The sequence below is a fragment of the Papaver somniferum genome, chromosome 5, assembly GCF_003573695.1.
Source record: "Papaver somniferum cultivar HN1 chromosome 5, ASM357369v1, whole genome shotgun sequence".
Taxonomy (NCBI): Eukaryota; Viridiplantae; Streptophyta; class Magnoliopsida; order Ranunculales; family Papaveraceae; genus Papaver; species Papaver somniferum.
Window position 1 is genome coordinate 142,140,975 of NC_039362.1, and position 25,280 is coordinate 142,166,254.

Genomic DNA, 25,280 nt, shown 5'->3' on the forward strand with positions numbered 1-25,280 from the left:
AACTGTATTAGGGTTTATTATTTTTGTAATTTTTCTTTATTTGTTTGGACTTTCGGACTTTGGGACTTTGGGACATTACGATATTGTCTTTGCACCTTGGGTTCGTACACTAGACATCGGAGTCAGTGGCCCGAGTCGACTACAACCGATTCATCCCCCGTATGGAACGGGAGGTAAGATTCTAAACACTCGTGAATCCCCTGTCAGCGAGTTACTGGACTCCTTCGTATGCATATATGTTGAGGACTGAATACGGAAATTTATTTTTCTAGTAAAGGGCAAGGCCTGGCCATACAAGATAAGGGTTTGTATTTCATCACTGTTCTCTTCTTGCCCGCTTTAGGAACACGTAACCTACGCGAACCTAAGACAAAATTTTTGACTAGAACGAGACCGATAAGGTAACGAGCTTAACAGGAAAGTCATTCGAAAAATATTGGTTACTCTTTTAAGCATACTTCGAATTTCTTGACGGTTTCTGTAAGTTGAATGCGTGACTGCGCCGCCTTGTAATACCGGTGAGGCCTTGGGTATCAAAGCTCCACCGATATTCCCTCGCCTCTATTCAACTTACGTTAACTCCGATTGATTCCATAGGGGTTTGCTTAAATTGTAAATAATTCCCGTTCGAAGGATTAGAAGCTGGTCTAGAAACAATGTAAGTGGAGGCATCATGCTTTTTGTTTGCTAGAAATCAATAGGTTTGATTTGGTTGAGTCGGCCTTGATCTGTGTTTGCTTACCCTTCCAATTTAGAAAATTCTATTGTATGCATGAGCGTAAAAGAGACGCACTAGGTAGATTTGTTAAAGAGAAACCTAGTAGTTCGAAGCGTCTCGATTACCTTAATCTAGAAAACCCGGCTTTTGAAAAGTCTGTTTTTGAACGTTCTTTGATTGAGGAGAGAATCCATGTTGCTCCGATAGCGCCAGAAATGGCAACTTTGAAAGCTTTGTTGAATCCAACTAGGACTACCCGTCCTTCATGTATTAAGTTAGCTGAAACGGAGGCACCCTATGAACTAAAACCTGGGACCTTACAGATGCTCCCAATCTTTTTAGGGAAAGAAAATGAAAACCCTTATTACCATGTTAGGGATTTTGAGGAAATTTGTAGTTCTCTAAGAATTAGAGGCTTAGATGATGATGCTTTTAAACTTAGGTTATTCCCATTTTCCCTGAAAGATAAGGCCAAGTCGTGGCTGTATAGTTTGGACTCCGAGTCAATTGAGACATAACTTACATCTGCCTTTTTTAATAAGTTTTTCCCTAGGCACAAAACATCGTCTATTATGACGCAAATATGCACATTTTCACAACAAGAGGGAGAATCTCTATATAGGTATTTGGAAAGGTTCAATAATTTATTATCCCAGTGTACTCATCATGGTTTAGAAAAGGTTAGGCTAGTTCAGATCCTTTATGAGGGTTTAGATTATTCCACAACGACCATGGTTGAGTCTCTATGCACTGGTGGATTTGAAAACCAAACTGTTGATGCGGCGATGGAATTTTTTAATGAAATCGCCGAAAAAACCCAGCAATGGGAAAATAGTAGGGCACCCCAGAAAACAATTCTTTTAAGTAGAGGAAACGTTAATAGGGTAGAAGGAGGCTATGAATCAGATGCCAAAATTGTTGCTATAGCAAAAAGGTTAGAAGCCTTAGAAGTGGGCCAGACTAGTGGTAGAGTGGAGCCTTTTTGGGAAGGCCAGAATATTGAAGAGCAGGCCAATGCTCTTTATAATAACACTAGATTTGATAACCGTCAAAAGATTGACCCATATTCAGAAACCTATAATCCTGGTTGGAGAAACCATCCGAACCTTTCGTGGTCTAAGGGCCAAAGTCAAGGTCAGTTTAGTAATTCTAATGCCCCCAGGTTTTGGCTATACTAAGAATCCTTCAGGACTAGCTCAGTTTCAGAATCAGTCAGATAAGAAAATCCTAAGTTTAGAGGAATCTCTCGCCTTGTTAACTCAGCAAACTGCAAAATTCCAGTTATCCGTAGAACAGAGTCTACAAGCTAGTAACAGGATAGGACAAGAAAATAGTCAGGCTATTTCCGAGTTAAAAACCCAGGTTGGTCTGATAAGTGATTCTTTGAGAGAAAAAGGTAAGTTTCCTAGTCAAACACAACCCACCCTAGAGGAGTTCATGAATTAGGTGCAAAACCATCGAATCAATTGAATGTTGTTAGAACCCTTAGAAGTGGTAGAGTTGTAGACAATAAGGTAACCATGCCCGATAGTGAACATACTGTAGTTCACCCTCAGGATCTCACCTCTCAGGACCAGTAGCTGAAGAGACTGATAAAGTTTCTGATGATGAATTCGGTTCCTGAAAGGTCTGATTTTAGGCCTAGAGCCCCATTTCCTCAGCTATTAGTACCAACAAAGAAGGAATCGAACTTTAATGACATAGTGGAGGTTTTTAAGCAAGTTACCATAAACCTTCCCTTATTAGATGCAATTAGGCAAATTCCTGCTTATGCCAAGTTCCTTAAGGATATGTGTACGCGAAAGCGAAAACTTAGCGTCCATAAGAAAGCCTTTTTAGCTAGTCACGTAAGTTCAATCATTCAGAACACCACAACTCCAAAGTACAAAGACCCAGGTTCTCCTACCATTGCTTGCACAATAGGTAACTTCCGGGTAGAAAAAGCTTTACTTGACTTAGGAGCCAGTGTGAACTTACTGCCATTCCATGTATACTTACAGCTAGGACTTGGTGAAATGAAACCTACTCAGATGACACTGCAGTTAGCTGATAGGTCTGTTAAAATCCCTCGAGGTGTTATCGAGGATGTTCTTATTGAGGTCGACAAGTTTATTTATCCAGTGGATTTCGTGGTCCTAGATACCCAACCTGTCCCTGACCCAGAGAACCAGATACCTGTGATTTTAGGTCGCCCATTTTAGCTACGTCTAATGCGATCATTAACTGTCGAAATGGTGTGATGAGTTTATCTTTTGGTAATATGACTATGGAGATGAACATTTTTAATGTCAGTAAGCAACCTCATGAGCTAGATGACACATGTGTTGAGGAGGTGAACATGATAGAAGCCTTAGTTCAGGAGTCATTACCAAACATCTTGTCTGAAGACCCATTAGAAAGTTGTCTATCCCATTTTGGTTTAGATTTTGACGACGATAGCACTATTGAACAGGTGAATGCTCTATTAGATTCTACCCCTGTGTTAGACACTAGATGGAAAGCTAGGTTCGAACCGTACCAGTTTCTGAGACTACCCTAATTCCTTCTTTAGAAGAGCCCCCAAAGTTGGACCTTAAACCACTACCCGATACTCTAAAGTATGTGTTTTTTAGGCCCATCTGAGACTTTACCTGTGATTGTAGCTTCCAATTTGGATAGTGATCAGGAAAGTAGGCTAGTAAATGTACTTCAAGACAATAAGGAAGCTTTAGGGTGGACTATAGCAGACATTAAGGGTATAAGTCCTACTGTGTGTATGCATCAGATTCATTTAGAGGAAGACTCCAAACCTTCTAGGGAGATGCAACGTCGACTGAACCCTAACATGAAAGAGGTAGTTCGAAAAGAGGTGCTTAAGTTGTTAGATGCGGGTATTATTTACCCAATTTCAGACAGTAAGTGGGTCAGCCCTGTTCAGGTTTCCCCAAGAAATCAGGTATCACTGTAGTCCAGAAGAAATAATGAATTAATCCCAACCCGAGTGACCACGGGATGGCGTGTGTGTATTGACTATAGGAAATTGAACAAGGTCACAAGGAAGGATCACTTTCCCCTTCCTTTTATCGACCAAATGCTAGAGCGATTAGCTGGACATAGTCACTATTGCTTCTTAGATGGCTACTCCGGTTATAATCAGATCGTTATTGCCCCAGAAGCCAAGAGAAAACCACTTTACCTGTCCCTTTGGTACCTTTGCGTATAGACGCATGCCTTTCGGGCTATGTAATGCCCCTGCAACTTTTCAGCGTTGTATGATGAGCATATTTTCTGATATGGTAGAACGGTTCTTAGAGGTCTTTATGGATGATTTTTCAGTGTTTGGTTCATCTTTCGATGAGTGCTTGCATCATTTGACATTAGTGTTGACTAGGTAAGGAAAAAAATTTAGTGCTTAATTGGGAAAAATGCCATTTCATGGTTAAATCAGGAATTGTATTAGGGCACATCGCTCTTCAAAGGGTATAGAGGTAGACAAAGCCAAAGTTGACCTTATTAAGACTTTACAGGTCCCAAAAACCGTAAAAGATATTAGGTCAGGGCATGCAGGTTTTTACCGTCGATTCATTAAGGATTTTAGCTTGATTTCTAGACCTCTTTGCAATTTGCTTGCAAAAGATGTTAAGTTTGTCTTGATGATGCTTGTTTAGAGGCTTTTGAGAAGCTTAAAACTTTACTCACTACTGCCCCGATAGTCCAGGCACCTAACTGGAACCTACCCTTTGAGATTATGTGTGATTCTTCAGATTATGCTATAGGCGTCGTTTTAGGACAACGAGAAAACAAATTACTTCATGTGATTTATTATGCTAGCAAAACTCTGAATGATGCCCAAATGAACTACACAACTACCGAGAAGGAACTTTTAGCCATCGTGTTGCCTTGGATAAGTTTAGGTCCTACTACTATTAGGTTCTAAGATCATAATCTATACAGATCATGCTGCTTTGAAATACCTTTTATCTAAGAAGGATACCAAACCTAGATTGATTAGATGGATCTATTGTTACAGAATTTTCCCCAGACATTAGAGACAAAAAGGGTGCAGAAAATGTAGTAGCAGATCACTTGTCTAGGCTAGTTGTTAGTTCCCCTAGTGATTCCCTTCCTATAAGGGATAGCTTTCCTGATGAACAATTGTTCTCTGTTTCCCAATCACCTTGGTATGCAAATAGTGAATTATCTTGTTACTGGTCGAACCCCTCAACATTGGGGTAAGCAAGATCGTTCTAGGTTTTTAGCCGAGGTTAAGCATTTCTTTTGGGACGATCCTTATCTGTTTAAGTATTGTCCGGACCAGATTATTAGGAGATGTGTATCTGAGAGTGACCAGTCTAGTATTATCCTTTTTCATGAACATGCATGTGGGGTCATTTTAGTGCTAAGAAGACTGCTGCTAAGATTTTGCAGTGTGGATTTTACTGGCCTTCGTTGTTTAAAGATTCCCATAGTCATTGTGTTCTTGTGAGCGTTGCCAGAAGTTAGGAACCATTTCCCGTAGAAATATGATGCCTTTGAACCCTATTTTAGTGATTGAGGTCTTGATGTGTGGGGCATTGATTTTATGGGTCCATTTCCTATTTCGTTTGGTTATCTTTACATACTTGTCGCTGTAGACTATGTGTCTAAGTGGGTTGAGGCGGTTCCGTGTAAACGAATGACCACAGGGTCGTAGTCCAGTTTTTGAAAGAGAATATACTTACACGTTTGGTACGCCGCGAGCTATAATTAGTGATGGAGGTTCACACTTTTGTAATAGACCGTTTTCTCTTTTAATGAAAATACGGTATTACCATAAAGTAGCAACCCCATATCACCCTCAGACTAGTGGTCAGGTAGAGGTTTCCAATAGGGAAATTAAACGTATTCTAGAGAAAACAGTTAATCCAAATAGGAAAGACTGGTCGTCGAGGCTTACTGATGCCTTATGGGCTTACCGTACTGCGTTTAAGACACCCATTGGAATGTCACCTTATCGTTTAGTGTTTGGCAAGGCATGTCACCTGCCTGTTGAGTTAGAGCATCGAGCCTATTGGGCTATTAAGAACTTAAACTTTTCACTTGACAAGGCAGGAGCTCAAAGAAAGCTCCAGCTCAATGAGTTGGACGAGATTCGTAGAGATGCATACGATAGTGCTAAGGAGTATAAGAACAAAATGAAACTTGTGCATGATAGGATATTTTACGAAAGTCATTTTCTCCAGGTCAAAAAGTTCTTCATGACACTCGTTGCATCTATTCCCCGGGAAGTTGCGCTCTCGGTGGACCGGTCCTTTTGTGGTCCGTACTGTTTTTCCTCATGGCGCTGTTGAGATTGAGACACCAGATGGTAGTAGTTCTTCGAAGGTTAACGGTCAGCGATTGAAGCCCTTTTTAGAGCCTTTTCCTACAGGTGATGTTGAGGAGGTCCCTCTGGAGGACCCTGTTTACCTTGATTGACCATCGAGGCGATTTTGTATGTTGTATAATATTTTGTAGGTTTTTGGTTACACTTCACCCAGGTACTATCTTTCCGACTTCTCTCTTACTATTTCCTCATGTTACTTAATTTTGGTACTGTTCTTTGATTAGAAACATTGAGGACAATGTTAGATTTAAGTTTGGGGGGGGTAGAACTTTTTGTTACCTTTTCGTTGCAATAAATAAACTCCAGAGCCTAGAAATTTATCCTTATTAAGGAAGGCACTAACCAATCTAAGTGGATGGAAGCATTTTGGTTGTAGGAGTTGAGGGACCAATCTGATTAGATGGAAACATCTAAAGAGTTTATTCATAAAAGCACGGAGCTCAGGTGTTAGAAATGACATGGTAGTTTTGCCATATCTCATTGAGTCCTTTTCACTTCTATTTTTTATTTTTTTTCTTTTTAAAATATGTTTCTCTAAGTAATTATGTGGGGCTCACGATTCAAGTTGTTACCATTGCTAGGGTGAAATAGAGTGATTGAGATAGCCTTAAAAAAAGAAAAAAAAAAAAAAAATTGAGACCAGACCGTCAGACCAACTGGAATAAATTCAATAAAGTCGACGACTGGAACCCTTGTATATGCCAGTTGTGTTGACCTAGAGTTAGGATTATCGACCACTGGTACCCTTGTATATGCCAGTATGTTGATATTAGTCATAGGTATCTCAGTCCATTATGGGAGTGGCCTTCAGACAGATATGAGAAACACCGTTCACCTTAGTCAACATCAAAACCACCTATGTTTTTCTATATCCATCTTCTTAATTTATCCATGTGATTTGTTTGATTCTGAGTTTGGATGCGACTATCTGAGTAGAGCTCTGTCACTTTATATGAATTTTAATATGCTTGAGTGCGAACTCGTGTACAGCAATTGGAATTTCGCATCAGGGTACTTCCTCTTGTAGTCAATAAGTATGTCAACCAAGGAGATTCTTTAGTGCCTTCCAAGGTTCTGTGTAGATAGCTAGGGTCTGGAGTATAAAGGTTTTGTGGGTATACCTCTGGTAAGCCCTCCGGAGACAATACTCCGCCACTAGAGACACCTAGGGGTTTAAAGGCTTATTGCATACGCTAAATGCAATCGACGATGCCTGCGACAGTGAGTTAGGATTTTATTTCTATTTTATTTTTGCTCAAAGACTAGCAAATAATAGGTTTGAGGGTATTTGATAGACACATTTTTGTGTCCGATTTGTCTCGATTCTATATGTTGTTAGGGATCATTTTTGTACTTATTATGGTGTTTTATTTATTTGTAGGTATTTTTGGCCAATAAACATTTTTGGAAAAAATTGGCTCGAAAAGTTGTCGGAAAGCACCAGAGGACATTTGCTATTCGGACTCTCACTTTGGATAATGGGTAACCTAATTACTAAGGGGCATCCCATTTCCAGGCAGTTGCTAATCGCACCCCTACTCTGGATAAGGGGCAACCATCTTCAACATTCAAAAATCAGGTTTTTGGCGGGAAAAAAGTGCAGTTAAAGAGCAGTTTTGGCAGTCGTGATTTGAAGGAGTTTGAGGTCGATTAAACCTCTGATTTTCATAGGATAGACTCCTAGACTCCTCATGGGTCTAGGAATCTGATATGGGTGTTTAAATCGATTAGAATGGGCTCAATCGACGGATTTTTCTCACAACAAGAAAATATGGAAAGTCACGTGTGTGACCTGTTTTAGGGAATTTTAGAGAGATTAAAGCGTTGTAAACCTTCTCAAAGATTTGTATCTATCTAAGGAAGAGTTTAGAATAAAAAGGAAAGCTCAGAAACGCGTAGAAATCCTAAAACAAGAAATTGTCGCAACTTGGTTGTGAAGAGAAGGAAAGAGATTTTGGAAGATTTGGGAGAGATTTAATCGGTATTTTTGATATAAATAGATGTCTTTGGTCATATAGAATAGATGTCAAGAGTTTGGGAACCTAAGGAGAGCCAGAGAAGAAGAAATCAGAGCTTTACCAAACTCTGTTTCTGCTGCTGCTGCTGAAGAAGAAGAAGAACGCGAAGAACATTGACGCTCGGTAGACAGTCGCAGAAAAGTGTCGTTGTTTAACAGCTGAAGAACATTAAGCTGTTCAGGGCAGTCTTATTCTAGGGTCTTAAAATCAACGACAAAGCAACAGTTTTCTGTAACAGTTCCATTGTAACAGCTGTTTTGCAACACCAATACATTGTTGCAAACAGTCTGTGTTATTACTTTTCACTCTTTTAATCATCTTTTGAGCAACAAACACATATTTTGAGATCATGATTAATATGAGGAGCCAAACCCCATTGCTGAGGCGATAGAGGAAGTTATTTTTCCAACAAAAAGTGGTATATTCTATTTTATCTTTTTATTTGCAATAATTATATGATTATTTTCCTTGAACTATTATTGAATATGATTTTTATTTGAGTGATTGTGATCTATTTTGATGGAGTATGCTTAGTTTTAAGATTTTTGATGCTTCATACTTGGTATTTACAATTAATACTTTTGAAAATCTACTTGTTGCAATATTTTAGAATCAAATTAAACAAGAAAATTGCACAAATATACGTATTGATTTAATCACTTTGAATTTGGAAAACAGTGGAATCTTAGCCTCAGTGTTTCTTTTAGTATTGATATCATCTTTGATTGAGTTTGCTATAATTTTTAGTGAGTTTTCTATTTTAGTATTAGAATTTAAGTCTAATAAATATCATTCATAAGTCTGAGAATCGAACCACTTTTACCACTATCTACAAATCACATCACTAATACAACATTCTTTTCTTCACCCTGTTTTAGTGTCAATTTCCCACAGAGACGGTGAATCCAAAGAAGAGAATCAGTTTTTGTTTTTCACGGGGGAAGAAATAAAACGGACATGCAGAGCTTTCGATTTTAGGTTTTTGTCTTCCAAAAAGTAGAAATGCTAAAATGAAATGGGGAATAAATCTATCTTACAAAAACAAATGGTTTTTGTAAAATCCGATGGTTGTGGATGGGTTTTTGAGTGCAATCCACGGCCACCATTCGCTCTCAAAGTTTAGAAAGTTGAGAGACAAATCGCGGCTAAAAATCAACCCATGTTTCACGCCCCAATCCAACCGTCCAGCATTCGCTCTCAAAACCATTAATACCAACACCAATTTAGGGCATCAATTACACCACTAATACCGGCACCAATTTAGGGCTGGTATTATAACGAATACATAGACGTTACATGCAACAGGATTATACAATGATCTCCTCATCAATTACGAATACAAAAAAAAAAAAAAGATCCATCAATTACTTCAGACGTTACATGCAACAGGTTTCTTTCAAAAATGTTCCACTACATAAATCCTGGACGACATGATCATCTTTCCCAGTTTCAGTCGCATTCTCTTTCAACACTATTAGGTAATGGTCGTGAATTTTCTATTTGATTATTTCGGTGATAGGTTGATTTGCTTTGAGTTTTAATAAGATGGCATGTGCCTTTAGAAAATTTTGCAAAATGAAAAGAGGAAGAAAAAAAAAGAAAAACGGCAAAAGTGAAATGTTGGAGAAGATAAGAGATAAAAACGATTTATGGGAAGACCAGAGTGGAAGAATCATTCTAATCTTTTAATTGTTAATGACCAAACTAAACTCTTTGTAATCTTTTAATTGTTAATGACCAAACTAAACTCTTGTAAATGAAAAAGGATAGAAGGTTTGGGGAATTTTTTATTGAGAAAAATACGGGGAAGTGACGTTACGACAGACTGGCAGGTAACTATTACTCACCACCACGCCGTTATCCGGGGGCTGGGAATACGAAGTGTTAGTGTGTAACCTTACCTTACCTCCTTTTGCAGCGGAGTACTAAATCAAGCAAAATGCTAGCTGCTAGGTCAATACTTGGCAGTCAACAAAGTAGAACTACACTGTAGTATGTTGGATGCAATAATCAAAAACAAGGAAAAATCAAATAATCCAAAGTTATTGATACTTAGCTTCTTTATAATGGAAGTGATCGATTTGACGAAACTGACGAGCTCCCCATATCTCCGCAACAGCAACAAAGCAAAACTTTGGAAAAACAGAGTGAGTCACGTGTTCAACACGTTTCCCTTAAGACATTAGCGCCCGGCTACACTCAAGAGTGATGCTATAGCCCTCACAGGACGGATATCTCCAGGATAAAACACCCTACTACACCTACTACTAGCATATGTAGTAGATGCTCAACTTGAGCTTGGAAACTCCGAAAAAACCATAAAGGAAAATCTCGAACACTTGAGAAAACAATATAAAATGTTTTTTCTTAGGGGTCCCTCTAAATATAGAGCAACCCCTTTCCCATAGATTTTACAAAAGTAGTGAATTTGTTTATATAATTGACAAATACAACTTAAGAAGAAAAACTCCCCGATGGGACTAAAAGGTTTATATAGTTTCTTAAAACTACTAAAAATTGGAAACTCCACAATGTGGGACTAATAAGTTTCATTCACAAAAGAAAACAATAAATTATAATTTTTATTAAAACTTTAAAAAATTATTTTTATTAATCGTTTTCCAACAATCCCCGCATGAATGAAAACTCAATAAAACATGAAAAACACAGATAGATCTTGGTAAATCAACATCCCAATCTCACGATCCAAACATACTGATTGTGCAAGTGTTGAAATCATACTAGTCATTTCTACGTCCTCTCCCTCACACAAAAGTGTGTTGACCCCAGGGTCATACTATGGATTGCACAAATCATAATAGTATTGAGAGCTTTCATCTTTAGTTCTCACATGGTGAGACTATAGGTATCTTTCACCAAAGTGAAAAAGCATGAACTAGTGAACCCTTAGTGACCTTTAGGTCCTAAGTTCCAGTAATACCAAAACCATCAAAACGAAAATCACATAAAAAGCGCAGGAAATACCATTTTAGGCAGAGGTGTCCATGAGGTCTTGAACCTTTGCTTAGTGAGATATTACCGGAATTACTTGCTAGAGACAGTGAACTATGTCTTGAACTGCTAGCATTTGATGTAATTCGCGATAACAACCACGGGTGATATCTCCAAGGTTGCTGCCAAGCTCGTGCCGTTTTGTCCAATTTGGCCCTGGACATATCCTGTTTCTCAGAATGCTCTAGAGAATCAAAGCTCATATTCTCATAGGAAGCGGCCCACTTCCTCATTCAGATAGGTGAGTTTCCATAAAGAGTGTTACTACACCCCACTTCAATCTTAAATTGAAACTATAGAACTCATTAAGACTTCTTAAAAGTCATCCTTCACATGCAGTCACATTATCACATCTACACCATAGGAAAGGGACAGAGAATAAAATTCTCTGATAGTGTTTACCTTTAGCCACCACAAATTAGTTGTCTCATTCGAAACCTTGAACTTGGGATCTTCAGTCAGCAAGGTTGAGTATCCTTCATGGCAAGTTTAATTTATGAGATTAAGCCCCTTCCACCTCGATGCATTTCGAACTATCTCTTGGGACCTTTCGTCAAAGGTTGCGCGATATTCTCCTTGGACTTTATCCAATCAATGGAAATAACGCCGATTGAGATTAGTTATTTTCAGTTTTAGCTATTATAGCTTGGCTAACACAATGTATAGATATGGCTGGCACAGGCTTATGCCAGAGAGGAATGTCTTCTAAAAAGCATCTTAGGCACTCGGCCCCCTCTCGTGCTTTATCTAACTCAATATTCTCAGATTCCATAATAAATTGAGCAATATATGTTTTTTTGTAAATCTTCCAAAAACAAACCCTCATGCTAGAGAGAAACATATCCACTCGTAGACTTAGACTCCTCTGAGTCAACTATCCAGTTTACATCACAAAGTCCCTCAAGGACAGCAAGATACCTTTCATAAATTAAATAAAAGGTAATAGAGTATTTTAGGTACCATAATACTCTACTCAGTGCATTTGAATGCTATTGCTCTGGACTACAATTATATCTACTTAACTTACTCACAATATAGGCAATGTCTGGACTCTTACAGTTCACTAAATTCATCAGACATCCTATAACTCTTGAGTATTCAAGTTAAGATACTTCATTACCCTTTTTTCTTGAGTCTACAAGAATAATCGTACGGAGTACGAGCAGTCTTACAATCACACTGATTATATCTCTTAAGTACAAATTCTACATAATGAGAATGACTAAGACTACGTATGTTAGATTATTTTCTAATTCTCATCCATAAGATTACATCACAGGGCCCAAGTCTTCAAGTCGACGTTCTCATTCAGCGCATGTTTTTAGTGGAATTAATCACATCTATGTTTGTATCAAGTATAAGCATATCATCAACATACAAGCATACAATCACACAGGAATCCTTAACAAGTTACTTGTAAATATACTTTTCAGATTCATTAACTTAAATCCACTACACATTATCACATGATCAAATTTTCCATGTCACTGTTTACGTGCTTATTTTATAAACAATACAAAATTTTGTTCAACTTACAAACTTTGTCATCATAACCTTTCACTACAAAGTCCTCAGGTTGGTCTATGTAAATTCCCTATCTAATTCACGTTTTAGAAAAGATGTCTTAACATCCATCTGATGTATCTCTAATTTGTTTATGACAACAATTTTGTAACTCGTATATTTTCCTTGATTCTTATTCACATGTGACGAGATTTACTTCTGTTGAGATGTTAATTGTTACCAACTTATCCTAATATTTTTCCACAGTTCCATATACCTAATGTTTCCTCTTAAAGACTCATTTACATCTCATGGTCTTACTCTCTGGAGGTAAACTAGAAACCTCCTAAGTCAGGTTCCGACGGACTGAGTCCATTTCACTAAATGAAGCTTCTTACCAGAATGGGGTTTCAGTAGATATCAAGGCTTCTTTACAAGTCCAGGGCTTAGACTAAGCTAGGCATGTTATGAAGTCGGCTTCATAAGAAGTCTCAAGTCTAATTGTTTTACTTCTCTTAGGCTCAACCTTAACTTCATCTTCCTTTAAGATAAGTTCTGACTATTTGAAAATAAATCTAGGGGATCAACAACACATATCTAATGAGGTACAGGTTTAAGAATAAACATGTTCAAAGAACTCAGCATCCCTAGATTATGTAATAGTATTCACAACAAAGTCAGAAAAATCACACCAAAGTATGAAAAATCAGAACACACAACCAAAAATCTATATGTAGAAGTATACTCAACATATCCTATATGAAGACACAATCAACATTTTTGGTTTCTATCTAGTTCTTTTAGGAAGAGGAATGACAATCTTAGTCAAACACCCCCACACTTTGACGCATTCATAAGAAGGTCATCTACCTTTCCACAAATCATATGGAGTTTCATCTGATCCTTAAGGGTACTATATTCAGGATATACTAGTTAAGAGGACTGCCTCCCCCCACAAGGCCGCAGATAATCCTGAACTAATCAACATGGCAATTATCATCTTCTTAAGGATACAGTTGTTATGTTCAAGGCTTCTAATTGGTTTTGAACTTCAAGTTTATACATCTTAAGGCTTCTAAGGCATCATCCTTATCCCTAAGAAAGTATACAAGATAGTACCTCGTACAATCATCCACGAAAGTTATAAACCATCTTTTACCATAGTGGTTTTGGGTTGAACTCATGTCAACTAGGCCAAATTGAATTAATTCTAAGGGCTTAGAATTACTCTGAAAATTTGTGCTAAAAGATTTTATAGCATATTCATTTCACTTTTGTGTTCAAGATCCAAACTAAATTTGGGTACGTAGCCTATGCTAGGAAGTTTATGCATTGACTTATAATTTTACGGTTCCAAATCTACCATGCAAAACATTCAAAGACACACAAAAGAAAGCACAAGAATCAATTATGTTTACTTCATCAGATTTTCCTTTAAACTTATATAGACCCTAAGTCCTATAAATGTTGCCTAAAAAATCAATGCCCTTAGTTATAACAAGTTTTCCACATTTAATTAAGATCTTCAATCTTTTACCATCTTCAAGAGAACAAGATACAAGATTCTTTCATATGCTCGGAACATGAAAACTTCATTCAGTATGAGAATATTAAAGATATGAGCTTATGCTCGACCTTTCCCTTTTATGCAACCTCTGTCGCAAATGAGTTACTCATATAGAGTTTCTCGACATCCCTTATCCTCTGATAAGAGGTGAACAGGTCTCTGTTTCAACAAACATACATAGTGGCTCCAGAGTCCACCCACCAGTCTCTCACATTGGTTATTAAAATAACTTCCGACATCATGTCAATGAACTCGTTCTAATTTGTTTCAACTAAATTAGCATTAACTTTCTACTTATTAAGGTTTTATGTTGTCTACACTTTACTGCCGTATGGCCAGGAATTTTACAAACATAACAATCACCCTTAATTAAAGTAATGTCGGATTCAGTTTTACGAAACATACATTTCTTATGAAGACTACGCTTAGAGTTGTGTTTGATGTTCTCGCCTTTGTCAGCTTTGGAAGACTTGTGTTCATCCACATGCGCCTGGTAGCCATGTTCCTTTTCAATTTCATGTCACAAACTTCGTTTATACTTTGACCACGGACACGGTAATTTCCCAATCACCTAATACACCACATCTCACAAACCTTAGTTCAGATAAAATATGAGTTTTGAAGATAATATCTAGATTTATAAACTTCGTTTGAACCACCATATCAAAAAACTCATGGTTACCCCATAAAAACTACTTTAGTTAACAACAAAATTTTGCCCGTCAGAAATTTTTAGAAACGTTTCTCTGTTTTGTAAAATATAAAAAAAAAAAACTTTTACAACTCCAAAAATTCTGAAATTTTACGTGGGTAACTGTCAGAATGTCTACTACGTTGTGTCAAAAGGGTTCATCGAAATTCCTTCTAGGTTAAGAGATAAACTCGAAACTCTACAGCTGACCAAAAATTCGTTTTTGTTTTTCACTACACAATTAACATCCATGATTCACAAACCAACCAACCATTTTCGATCATTACAAATTCTAATGTCTTAAGATTGTTATATGCAATAATCAAAAACAAAGAAAAATCAAATAAGCCAAAGTTATTGATACTTAGCTTCTTTATAATGGAAGTGATCGATTTGATGAAACGGACGAGCTCCCCATATCTCCGCAACAGCAACAAAGCAAAACTTTGGAAAAACAGAGTGAGTCACGTGTTCAACACGTTTCCCTTAAGACATTAGCGCCCGGCTACACTCAAGAGTGATGCTATAGCCCTCACAGAACGGATATCTCCAGGATAAAACACCCTACTACACCTACTACTAGCATATGTAGTAGATGCCCAACTTGAGCTTGACAACTCCGAAAAAACCATAAAGGAAAATCTCGAACACTCGAGAAAACAATATAAAATGTTTTTTCTCTTAGGGATCCAATATAGAGCAACCCCTTTCCCATAGATTTTACAAAAGTAGTGAATTTGTTTATATAATTGACAAATACAACTTAAGAAGAAAAACTCTCCGACGTGGGACTAAAAGGTTTATATAATTTCTTAAAACTATTAAAAATTGGAAACTCCACAATGTGGGACTAATAATTTTCATTCACAAAAGAAAAGAATAAATTAAAATTTTTATTAAAATTTTAAAAAATTATTTTTTATTTATCATTTTCTAGCATAGTCAAGGTTAGGCTGGCAGGGATAACATATCCCTTACAACAGATTTTTGCACCAATTTGTCCACAAAACCCATGTGGCCTGGAAGATCTTTATTCACAAAATGCCGTTTACAGGCAACTAATCCGACTCCATTAACGGATGTAAATTCAAAAATAAACTGTCATTTCCTCTGTGATTTAGTTTGAACATCAAATCCGTTCTTATCCATGGATCAATCTATCTATTACTATATATGAAGCAAACTCTCCTTACTACAGTAGTTTGAAGTTACAATTTTTTCTTGACCATTTTACCCCTGTATCTTACCTAAGCAATAAATGTCCTAAAAATAAAATGAGGGTTTATTAGTAATTTGAGTTGTTTGCAAACAAAATTTTCTGTTTAGAATTAGAGAGGACCCAGTACACATGCCTTTGGTTGGAACAGTCTATATGCACGTGCGTAGACACGTGCGGACATCTAGTATATATTATATAAAGCCAACTGTGCTTAGCAACAGTGTTTGAAGCTGCAAATTTTGGATTCCCAACATTGCCCTTGCTTCAATTTTTTTTGAATTGCCAATAATAATATATCAAGGGTCGTTTTGTAATTGGAGTTATAACTTAAAATGTTGATGAAAAACGGACATTTAACAGGGGCAATGCATAATCTGGAAGAATCTAGAGAGGAAACAGGGAATGGCTGTTCTATAACTGGGTTTTAGGGTCTATAGTTTAATGATCTTTATTCTTGAAGAACCTATAATTCAATATAATCAAACAACAATCTCTAGAAGAAATCATAGCAATATTTAACCAGACTGTTCTCATTCTTCTTCCATCTTCTCATGTGATTTTTTCTTTCATTCCTTTTAAAAATCAAACAATTAAAATGGTCAGGTGGAGGTTTAATGGAACACAATCAAGTATACCATCAATTCAGTTTTACTAGCTTCTAGTCGCCATCATTTTAGGAGCTCAAATTCTTAACAATATATCCTTCATCATTCTATGAGATTTTACTACCTTTGTGAAAATAGTATTGCTGCTGATGATGAATTGAAAGGTTTAGTTTTATTAATTTTGTTTTTTTTTTTAATGTTTTGGAAGGGATACTTGCTATTTTGATTTCTGGATTTAGATGATCCAATGATCGTTGATAAAAAGCTTGAAAGATGAAAAAAGAGGTAAAAGCTATTAGTGCTATTTGTGCATGGATGATCTGTCGGTAGATTTGATTGTAGAATTTGGATTTTGTTTTTGTTGCCGCGAAAAAAATCTTAGTGCTATCTTTGTACTATATTTTTGTGAAGGTGATTTGGTTACAAATTTTGATGAAACTGATCATTATTCGTTAGAAAAGAAACTAGATTTTTTTTTTCTTTTTTGAATGAAATGTTGTTTTGTTGTCCAATGAGAATCAATCGTTCTAGCACGCGCATACGCGCGTGCCCAACATTCTTGTTTCCTTATAAGGTCCAGACTCCAGCGAGCATTGGGTTGATCTAACCTATTTAAAATAAATTTATTGTCGGGAAATTAACAATTTCTAACCGTAGGTGATACTGCAACCCTAATCTTTCCGTGATTTCTACCAATTTAATCCATTTAAAACACACAAAAAAGATGGGTTTTTCAGATGGCTTTTTCGGTTGAAGTGAAGAAGAGGAGAAGAATGTGGTTGGACAACGATTTTAATTGCGGTTTCTCGATGATGATAAAACGATTTTAATTGAAAAAAGGTGTGGAAGGATTTTAGAAGAAGAAAGGATCAGGAGCAGATTTTTTAAAATTAGAAATAGGTTTTGATTTTGTGTTTTGGTATTTTTATTTTAGATGGAGGGCAACTTAGGCATTTTCTATCACATCAAGACATCTCATAACCAACTTTTTAGTCAAATCAAGACACCAGTATTGACTGGGAATCCATGTGAAGCCCCCACTAATAGAATGTGACCCCCAAGAATAGGCTTGTTGAATATGCATCCCATTCATGGCCATGAACGCAACTGTTTGTGCACATCTTTTCAAGTCAAATTTGTGCACATAAATCAAGCTAATTAGATTGATAGGTACATCAAAACTAATCAGGACAACAGTATTTCAAAACTGTGAAAATAAATGGACATCTAATAATTCAGAAGCTGACTCAAAGAAAAACAAATAAGATAAGTTACCATTGCACAACTCAGAACCAGTGGTTCCTAGATTCTGCAAGGCCTTTTCTCGAAATAAATTCAAGGCATCAAAAAACTGGATGGTCAGATTTAACAAATTGGATGAGAGTCTTGTTCTCCAGACTTGGCCTCCTGGGATAATACTGGAGCTTTTTAATATAACCTTCTTTACAGAGAAAAAAAAAAAAAAAACTTGAATCCTACGGAAGGTTTTGTCTACAAGTTTCAAAATACACAGCCTAATTCGACTAATTACAGAGTAGAGGAATATCATGAACTACTTTGTTTTGGTGATCCTACTGGATATCCAGCTTAGCAAATAATTTACACTGATGCACGTCTGAAGTACCAAGCGGATCCAAAACAGAGATCGGTGTTACCAAAAACTTGAATTGCTCAAGAGCACAGAAAAAAAGCAAAAAAGAAGGGATAAGGAGCTTAATGATTTCATCCCCTCATGACTACTCAGAATTATCTGCCTACACTTGGAGAGAGTTCAATCTAGCTTCAATAGCTTCCCTGTTAGTAGATACAGAACAACGTTAGTACAAAGCTCGAAAATATCGTATCAGGGTTCTTGACGTTGGAAGTGAAGGTAAAAACTTTACATGTACGCATCTTTCAGCTCTTTGTTTGCCAGATCAAGCTTCAAACCCTTGTTAAAGGCATCTGCTGCATCACCGTACCTCTGTGACAAAAAATGCAGCAAGAAGTTGAAAGGGGATATTGCTTAATGGAGTACCATACAGGAGAGATACCTTATGTATACTGAGTGCGACGCCCATCCTATAGTATGCCTTAGGCCATTCAGGCCTTTCATGCATGCATCTAGTGGCATAGTTAAGCGCATTGATTCCGTCATCCAGGCGCGAATAGCAGGCACTCATGTTGGATAGCACAGCTGCATCTTTTGGAAAGATGGCCAAGGCCTGTTTCCATTACAAAAAAAAAGACAAAATCATTAAAGTAATCAACATAAGATGAAGAGAAAATATGGAGGAGTATCCACGGTCATTGGCATAAAAAGCTAGGCTCTAGCAATTTGTAATACAACTGATAAATCTGATAATACGTTATAATGATATCTTGGCATATATTACTTCCTATAGGTCCATGCGCTGCCAGAAAGCCAGAAACAGACATGTTCAGATGTCAAAATCAATCAAAAGAACTAGCAGATGACACCAAACACCAGAATTAGTTTAAGTTTTCATTGCAAAACTCGAGACCATAAAAAGAATGATAAATTAAAATCAGTACTTATAAAGGAAGATATAAAGGAAACTTTTATCAACACCTTATACACTCATATGTTTAAGTGAATGTGAAAACAGTTAGTGACAAGGTTACATATCTGCCAATGAAGAAATAATACTTTGTGCAAAAGACAAATAACCTAGTTGAACTCATTACACACATGATATTGGTTAATTTAATAAGTCGTTATTGCTAATTTACACTAACTGACATATGTGCCACGAAGACTAGCTAAGGTAGGGTTACTAACTCACTCCTTAGTCCTGATCCAAGAATATTTAAGTAAAACAGAAGGGAAAAAATGTCCAAATTACTCGATCATTTGGATACCAAATAACCTCCAGTAAAAAAGAACTTATTAACTATATAGAGCCTTGTTCAATAACACGCAAAAGCGTAAAGAATTCATTGATTAAAAAACTACCTCTTTGAACCAAGTCGCTGCCATATGATACTGCTCTCCCTGGAAAGCATCTCTTCCTTTTGATTTTGCCTGGTGAAATCTCTCCTTCATATGGAAGTCCCTCTGCCAAAGATTTTCCAAATTATTGATAATAAATTCACATGAAACTTGAGACTAACAACACATTCTAATTTCGTAATTACAAATCTGCTTGTCTAGAGACGGCCAAAGCCAACTGGGCTATGCTAACAACTCAAGCTAGCCCAGCCAGAGCCTGAGCCTGGGCCACACCGGTTGGCTTAACCTATGTGCTTGTTGTTTTAGTTTTGGGCACAAAAATTCTCGTGTGGAAAACAGTAAATAGTCCATGTACTACAATGCTTCACATCTGACCTCAAAGTATATGTAGCCATATTAAATTAGAGCGTCAATGAGAATCCATTATGGGTGAACTAGCCTAAAACTTGACGACAGGTTCCACACGTAATTGACTTGTTGAGGCAAAAACACTATAACACGACTAGTATGTGGTCATGAGCCATCACATGGAGCCATACTTGCTCCGGATAATACTGGTAAGACGGGGTATCTAGATTTTCAATAACCTGGCAGTATTGATATAGGTTTACAAAATTGATGACGCATAATGGAGGCGAAAAAGAAGGCATAGACTAGGAGGGTATTCCGCTACAGGTTGATGAACTGGTGGAGGGGTAAGATGAAGCTGTCAACGATTTGTGTTATAGTGTAAAAGGGAGCCAGAGGAACCCATTTGCTAAGTCATTTTGAAAGTAAGGAATTGACGCTAAGTTAGACAGCACATCGGGAACGTACAGTATAAACTCCATACCTGCGTTTTGTTTGCATCAGAATTTACATCCCTCACTATTCCAGCGATGCTCCAATCAGGATAAGTTGGAATGCGAGACGTCACAGGAAAAAGAACCCCAACAATTTGATGATTGCACTTTATAGCGGCAATTTCTAATGGTGTGTGCCCTCCCTGCGATGGAAAACAGAAACAGAATTAGATAAGAAACTGAGTGTCACACAGCAAGACATTTTAGTACTGACCACATATGCTACTTATATTTCCAATGCAATAAGGTTTATAGCAGTTTGGAAATCTTTCGGAGTCTTTTCTTTCTTCGGTAGACGTGACATAGATATGAAATCCTATGAACATCAATTATCAAACGTATCAAATATAGGGCGAGAACTAATACTCAGACTAGTCATTAGGGTACAAAATCTATGATGAAGTTGTATGGACCTGCATAATAATCTGTGTGGAGATAACATGTATTCTCATAAGATATCAAAATATGGACAAACATGGAGCAAGTACCAATGTTTAATACAGCCGTACATTCATTTTATAATTTGGATCTGCACCAGCTTTCAGTAAGCACGTAATGTCCTCTACACGTCCATCCGTTGCTGCAACTGTCAGAGGTGTATTTCCATATGATGCAACATTTGGGTCAGCGCCAGCCTATATATATATGCGAATTTGACTAAGTTATTAAAGGCTCAAACACAGAAAGCTATGAAAGGTGCATAAAATACAGAAGCATGCGGTTTTGCGTATTCCGAGTAATAGGATTGAGGTTTTCCGAAACCTCCAGAATTATTACTCCCATTACTATGGTCCATATGAAATATGTATCGTCACATCCATAAATATTATATCATGAGGCTCCATACTGACCTTTTAGATTTTGTTCAGAATTTCAATATTAATTCTGAGAGCTTGGACAACGAGAAAATAAAGAGAAACGAGTGATCAAGCATAAGAAATTACTAGAAATACTAAAGGAATTGGAAAAATCCAGCTGAGACAAACAATGTAAACCAGTCTATTAATACCTTCTCCTGAAGAACTTGACAGAATATATCAAATAATAATAAGAAAAATAAATAAATATTGGCTGAGTTCAATTTTGTTGGTAACTAATATTGTTAGCAGCCCATGATAAGAAAAAAGAGTAACATTTATGGTGGACGTCCAGCATTATTCACAAAAAGCAGCCAGTTTATGGCTCAACACAAGGTCAACTAGAGAAACGATGTAATTGATTCACCACAGTCAGTTGGAACAACAATAGGATGACTATAACCAAATCCAAATGAACCAAATACACATGCCTTTCTACAAGGTCAGATAGAAAAAGCACAACGAGTGATAGGCCTCATATAGTTAAAAAAAAGATCAAGCACTGACGACCTACTGATTGAGAAAACAGGAGTTATCTGAAACAAAAGATACAAAGTAACTGCCACGCCGTTTCAGAACATGAAAAAGAATTTTGGAAGTCGGAGTACTTCTATATCAACTTTGCAGTCAGAAATTTACCGGTAATACCCAAAACAAATAGTAAACAAATGCTATGAAGTAAACCCAGTTAGATGTTAGTCAAAAAACAAAACAAAACAAAAAAAAAATAGTGAACATTCTCAACAATATATATACATACACTAATGGTAACTGCCTCTTCTGGTCTACTAAGGAACATACAGCCACAACTTCCAAACATGCCTTAGTCTGAGAAAACCAAAAAATTGTGCCACCAGAAGGTTCAGCAATTTTGTTACCTGTAGTAAAAGTTCCACACAACCCCATGACTTGATAAAAATTGCCGAAATTAATGGTCTAAGCATACCCTGACTATTAACACCATTAGGCTGCATGGTAAAAGAAAATCAATCAAGTTTGACAATAGTTGTATTAGCATAAGAAAATCAGTTACAGATAATTGTCTAGTCATTTGTACAAGTCAAAAAAAAAAAAAGAACTCATAAAGTTAGGTAACCCGGTATGTTTTTAAGAGTTGAAGCTGACATTCTAAGGACAAGTTAAATTTTCTTCTTGATCAGCTACTTTATAGATGAACAACTGTTAAATGGATTCAATGCCAGCAGAAGAACCCAACTTACATTTGCACCGCGATCCAACAACACTTTAACAGCATCTCGGTGACCATGACCAGCAGCAAACTGCAGGGCAGTTCCAGACCTACTTGCAACATCTATGCGAACATCCCTTGAAAGTAACAAGGTTATTATCTTTGTGTCACCTGCACATAAAGCCTCATAATGAATGCAAGCTTCATTATATGTTCGAACAAATAAACACTTTTGGTAAGATGTTAAGAAACATTCATAAACTACATCGGAAAGTTTAGGCTCATGACAGGTCTAATGAAAACTATACCAAAATGGAGTATTCTCTATGTTTCGTGGACCACTATAAAAGGCAGTTCCGTTTCACATTGAAATGAGCATTTATATCACGGTATAAAGTTGAGGCCAGGATATTTTCGGACAGCTAAATCAAGACGGTTCGCTAGTCACTAGGAGGCGACTGTCAAGGCAGGCAAGGAGGTCAGCTCATGTTTAACTATGAAATCCTTTTGGTTGGCTAGAATTAACTGATCCAACAAATTGGCCAGGGTTGGGCCTCGCTAACAGATAATCTAATTCTAGCATGTAGTTAGGACTACTAGTAAATAAGCAATCACATAGGGGCACTACTTTACTAAATGAGGTACATCCTTCAATATTTCCAGATAAGTGGAGTTTTTATCGCAGTCACAACTTTTTCCAATTAGTAAATATTAGGTGCAATGCCTAAATGTGTAATTAACATCTATCTAGAGGTAGATTTAAATTTTAAGGAGGGACGGGATGGCATGTTTAGACTTAAAAGCACCGATGAAGATCTAGTATCTAACAGAGGACTGAAAAATTCATCTAATGAGGGAGTACCTGACTTTGCAGCAAAATGTAAAGGAGTGGCATCGGTATCATCTGAGGCATCAGGGTTGGCACCCTTTTCAAGAAGATATCTAGCCGTGTCGAAATGCTTTTTTATAGCTGCATGATACAAGGGTGTGCCACCTATAAAACAGATATAACAAGGAGACATATTTGTTGAATATTCACAGTAGCAAATTATGAAAACAGTTTAAATGAAGATAAATATCGGACACGATGACTTCCGACCACTCCCTTCTATATAGTTAATAGCATAACAGCTCAATATTTCTTGACATCTTTTGGTTTTGAGGCTTTCTTTATTAAAAGCCAAAGCCTTCGATTTTTTCTTGCGAACAATAGGGCTTTCACATTGACAACAATACTCAGGCAACTCCAAGATTCCCATAACAGTGGAGCTAAATTTTTCCAAAGAGAAACAACTAACAAAATGTTCTACCCAAACCAATGCTACAAATAAAATTCTAAAAGGGTAATTAGATACATACTTATCAAATCAACATTACCAATATGAAAAATCAACCTGACCCCTAATTACCACTTAGTATTTTAATTGTTACGGAAGGAAAAAGAAATAATACCTTCTCCATCTTTGGTATCCACATCAAGCTTCAACTTCTCAATCAAGTATTTGCAAACTTCTAAACTTCCTCCTGCAGCAGCAACATGAAGACATCCTCCTCTCTTTTCATCGTTAAGCTTTCCAATTGCTTCTGCTACTCCAATCCCTTCAATTTTAGCATGATTCAAAGCAAACCCTAGAAATTAACCAAACAAAAATGTAAGAAAACAGTCAAAATAAAGATGAAAAATAGATGAATATTGTTTCTCTTACTCTTGAATCGATTGAGTTTTCCATTATAAGCAGCATCAAACAAATCAAAATGTGGTGAGTTAAAGTTTGATCCTGCAAACAAAACAACAAGGGAAAAAAAATCAAGGCGAAGAATAAAAAGTTGAGTAAGGAGATGTAAGAGGAGAGTGAAGCAGACTTGGTGAAGAAAACGGAAATCCAAAGCTCTCCATTTTAGGGGTTTTGTTTTGAGGTTCTTCCAAGAGCACAGATGGAATTGGGGAATTTAGAGGGATAGGATATTTTGTTTCTTTTTTTATTTGTTTCTTTTTTTATCTTGGGAAAAATAAAAGTGCGGGAAGTGACAGAGTGGCAAGTAATCGCCACGCCGTTAGTTGAGAACATATTCGGCACTGCCACGTTATCTAACCATTCGTGCACAAAGTGAGTCCAGCTCAAGGACGGGGGATATGGCCCATAAAGAATTGTTACCTAACCGTCCGTGCTGACTAAAGTGGGGGCGGCATTCTCGTGTCGGATTGAATGTGCATGCGAAAATGATCCCATTATTTCGATATCTAAAGATTCAAATTACGTGGAAGTACCCGGTGAATCCGAGTTTGGACCTTCTCTCTGAAGAATCCATCGTTATAAGAAGAATCTTGGGGATTTTGAGGAAGTGTAAGAAGAATCCATCATTATAAGATAGTTTGTGGGGAGTTTAATGTATTTTGAATCTTGAGGATTTTGAGGGAATGTAGGAAGAATCCATCATTATAAGATAGTTTGTGTGGAGTTTAATGTATTTTGAATCTTGGGGATTTTGAGGGAGTGTAAGTAGGGCTGTTCATGGTCGGTTTTGGCTCGGTTTCTAGCCAAACCAATACCAATATTATGGGTTTCTAAAAAATCTTACCATCACCGAATCATTAACCATTGGTTCGGATTCTTAATGGTTTTAGCCGGTTTCGGTTTGTTTCATTGGGTTAATGGAAAACCGACTGTATGTCAATTTTCTGAAAATGACAATTCAAATCTCTAAAAAATATAATCACAGTAGAGTTTTAACCTACCTGCAGAATGTAATTAACACAAGCA

The 25,280-nt window shown here is 37.0% G+C and overlaps 1 protein-coding gene across 1 annotated transcript; it reads right to left on the reverse strand.

Moving 5' to 3' along the window:
- Positions 1-18,020: 18,020 nt before the first annotated feature.
- LOC113282989 (ankyrin repeat, PH and SEC7 domain containing protein secG-like) lies at positions 18,021-24,481 on the reverse strand. The gene is made up of 12 exons (XM_026532104.1): positions 24,382-24,481; positions 24,225-24,296; positions 23,971-24,147; positions 23,381-23,512; positions 22,550-22,689; positions 22,208-22,297; positions 20,982-21,107; positions 20,463-20,615; positions 19,634-19,735; positions 18,711-18,881; positions 18,561-18,640; positions 18,021-18,471 (listed from the first exon to the last, which is right to left on the reverse strand). The coding sequence occupies exons 1-12, from the start codon at positions 24,413-24,415 to the stop codon at positions 18,432-18,434; spliced, it is 1,317 nt and encodes a 438-aa protein (XP_026387889.1). The 5' UTR covers positions 24,416-24,481; the 3' UTR covers positions 18,021-18,431.
- Positions 24,482-25,280: the final 799 nt, after the last annotated feature.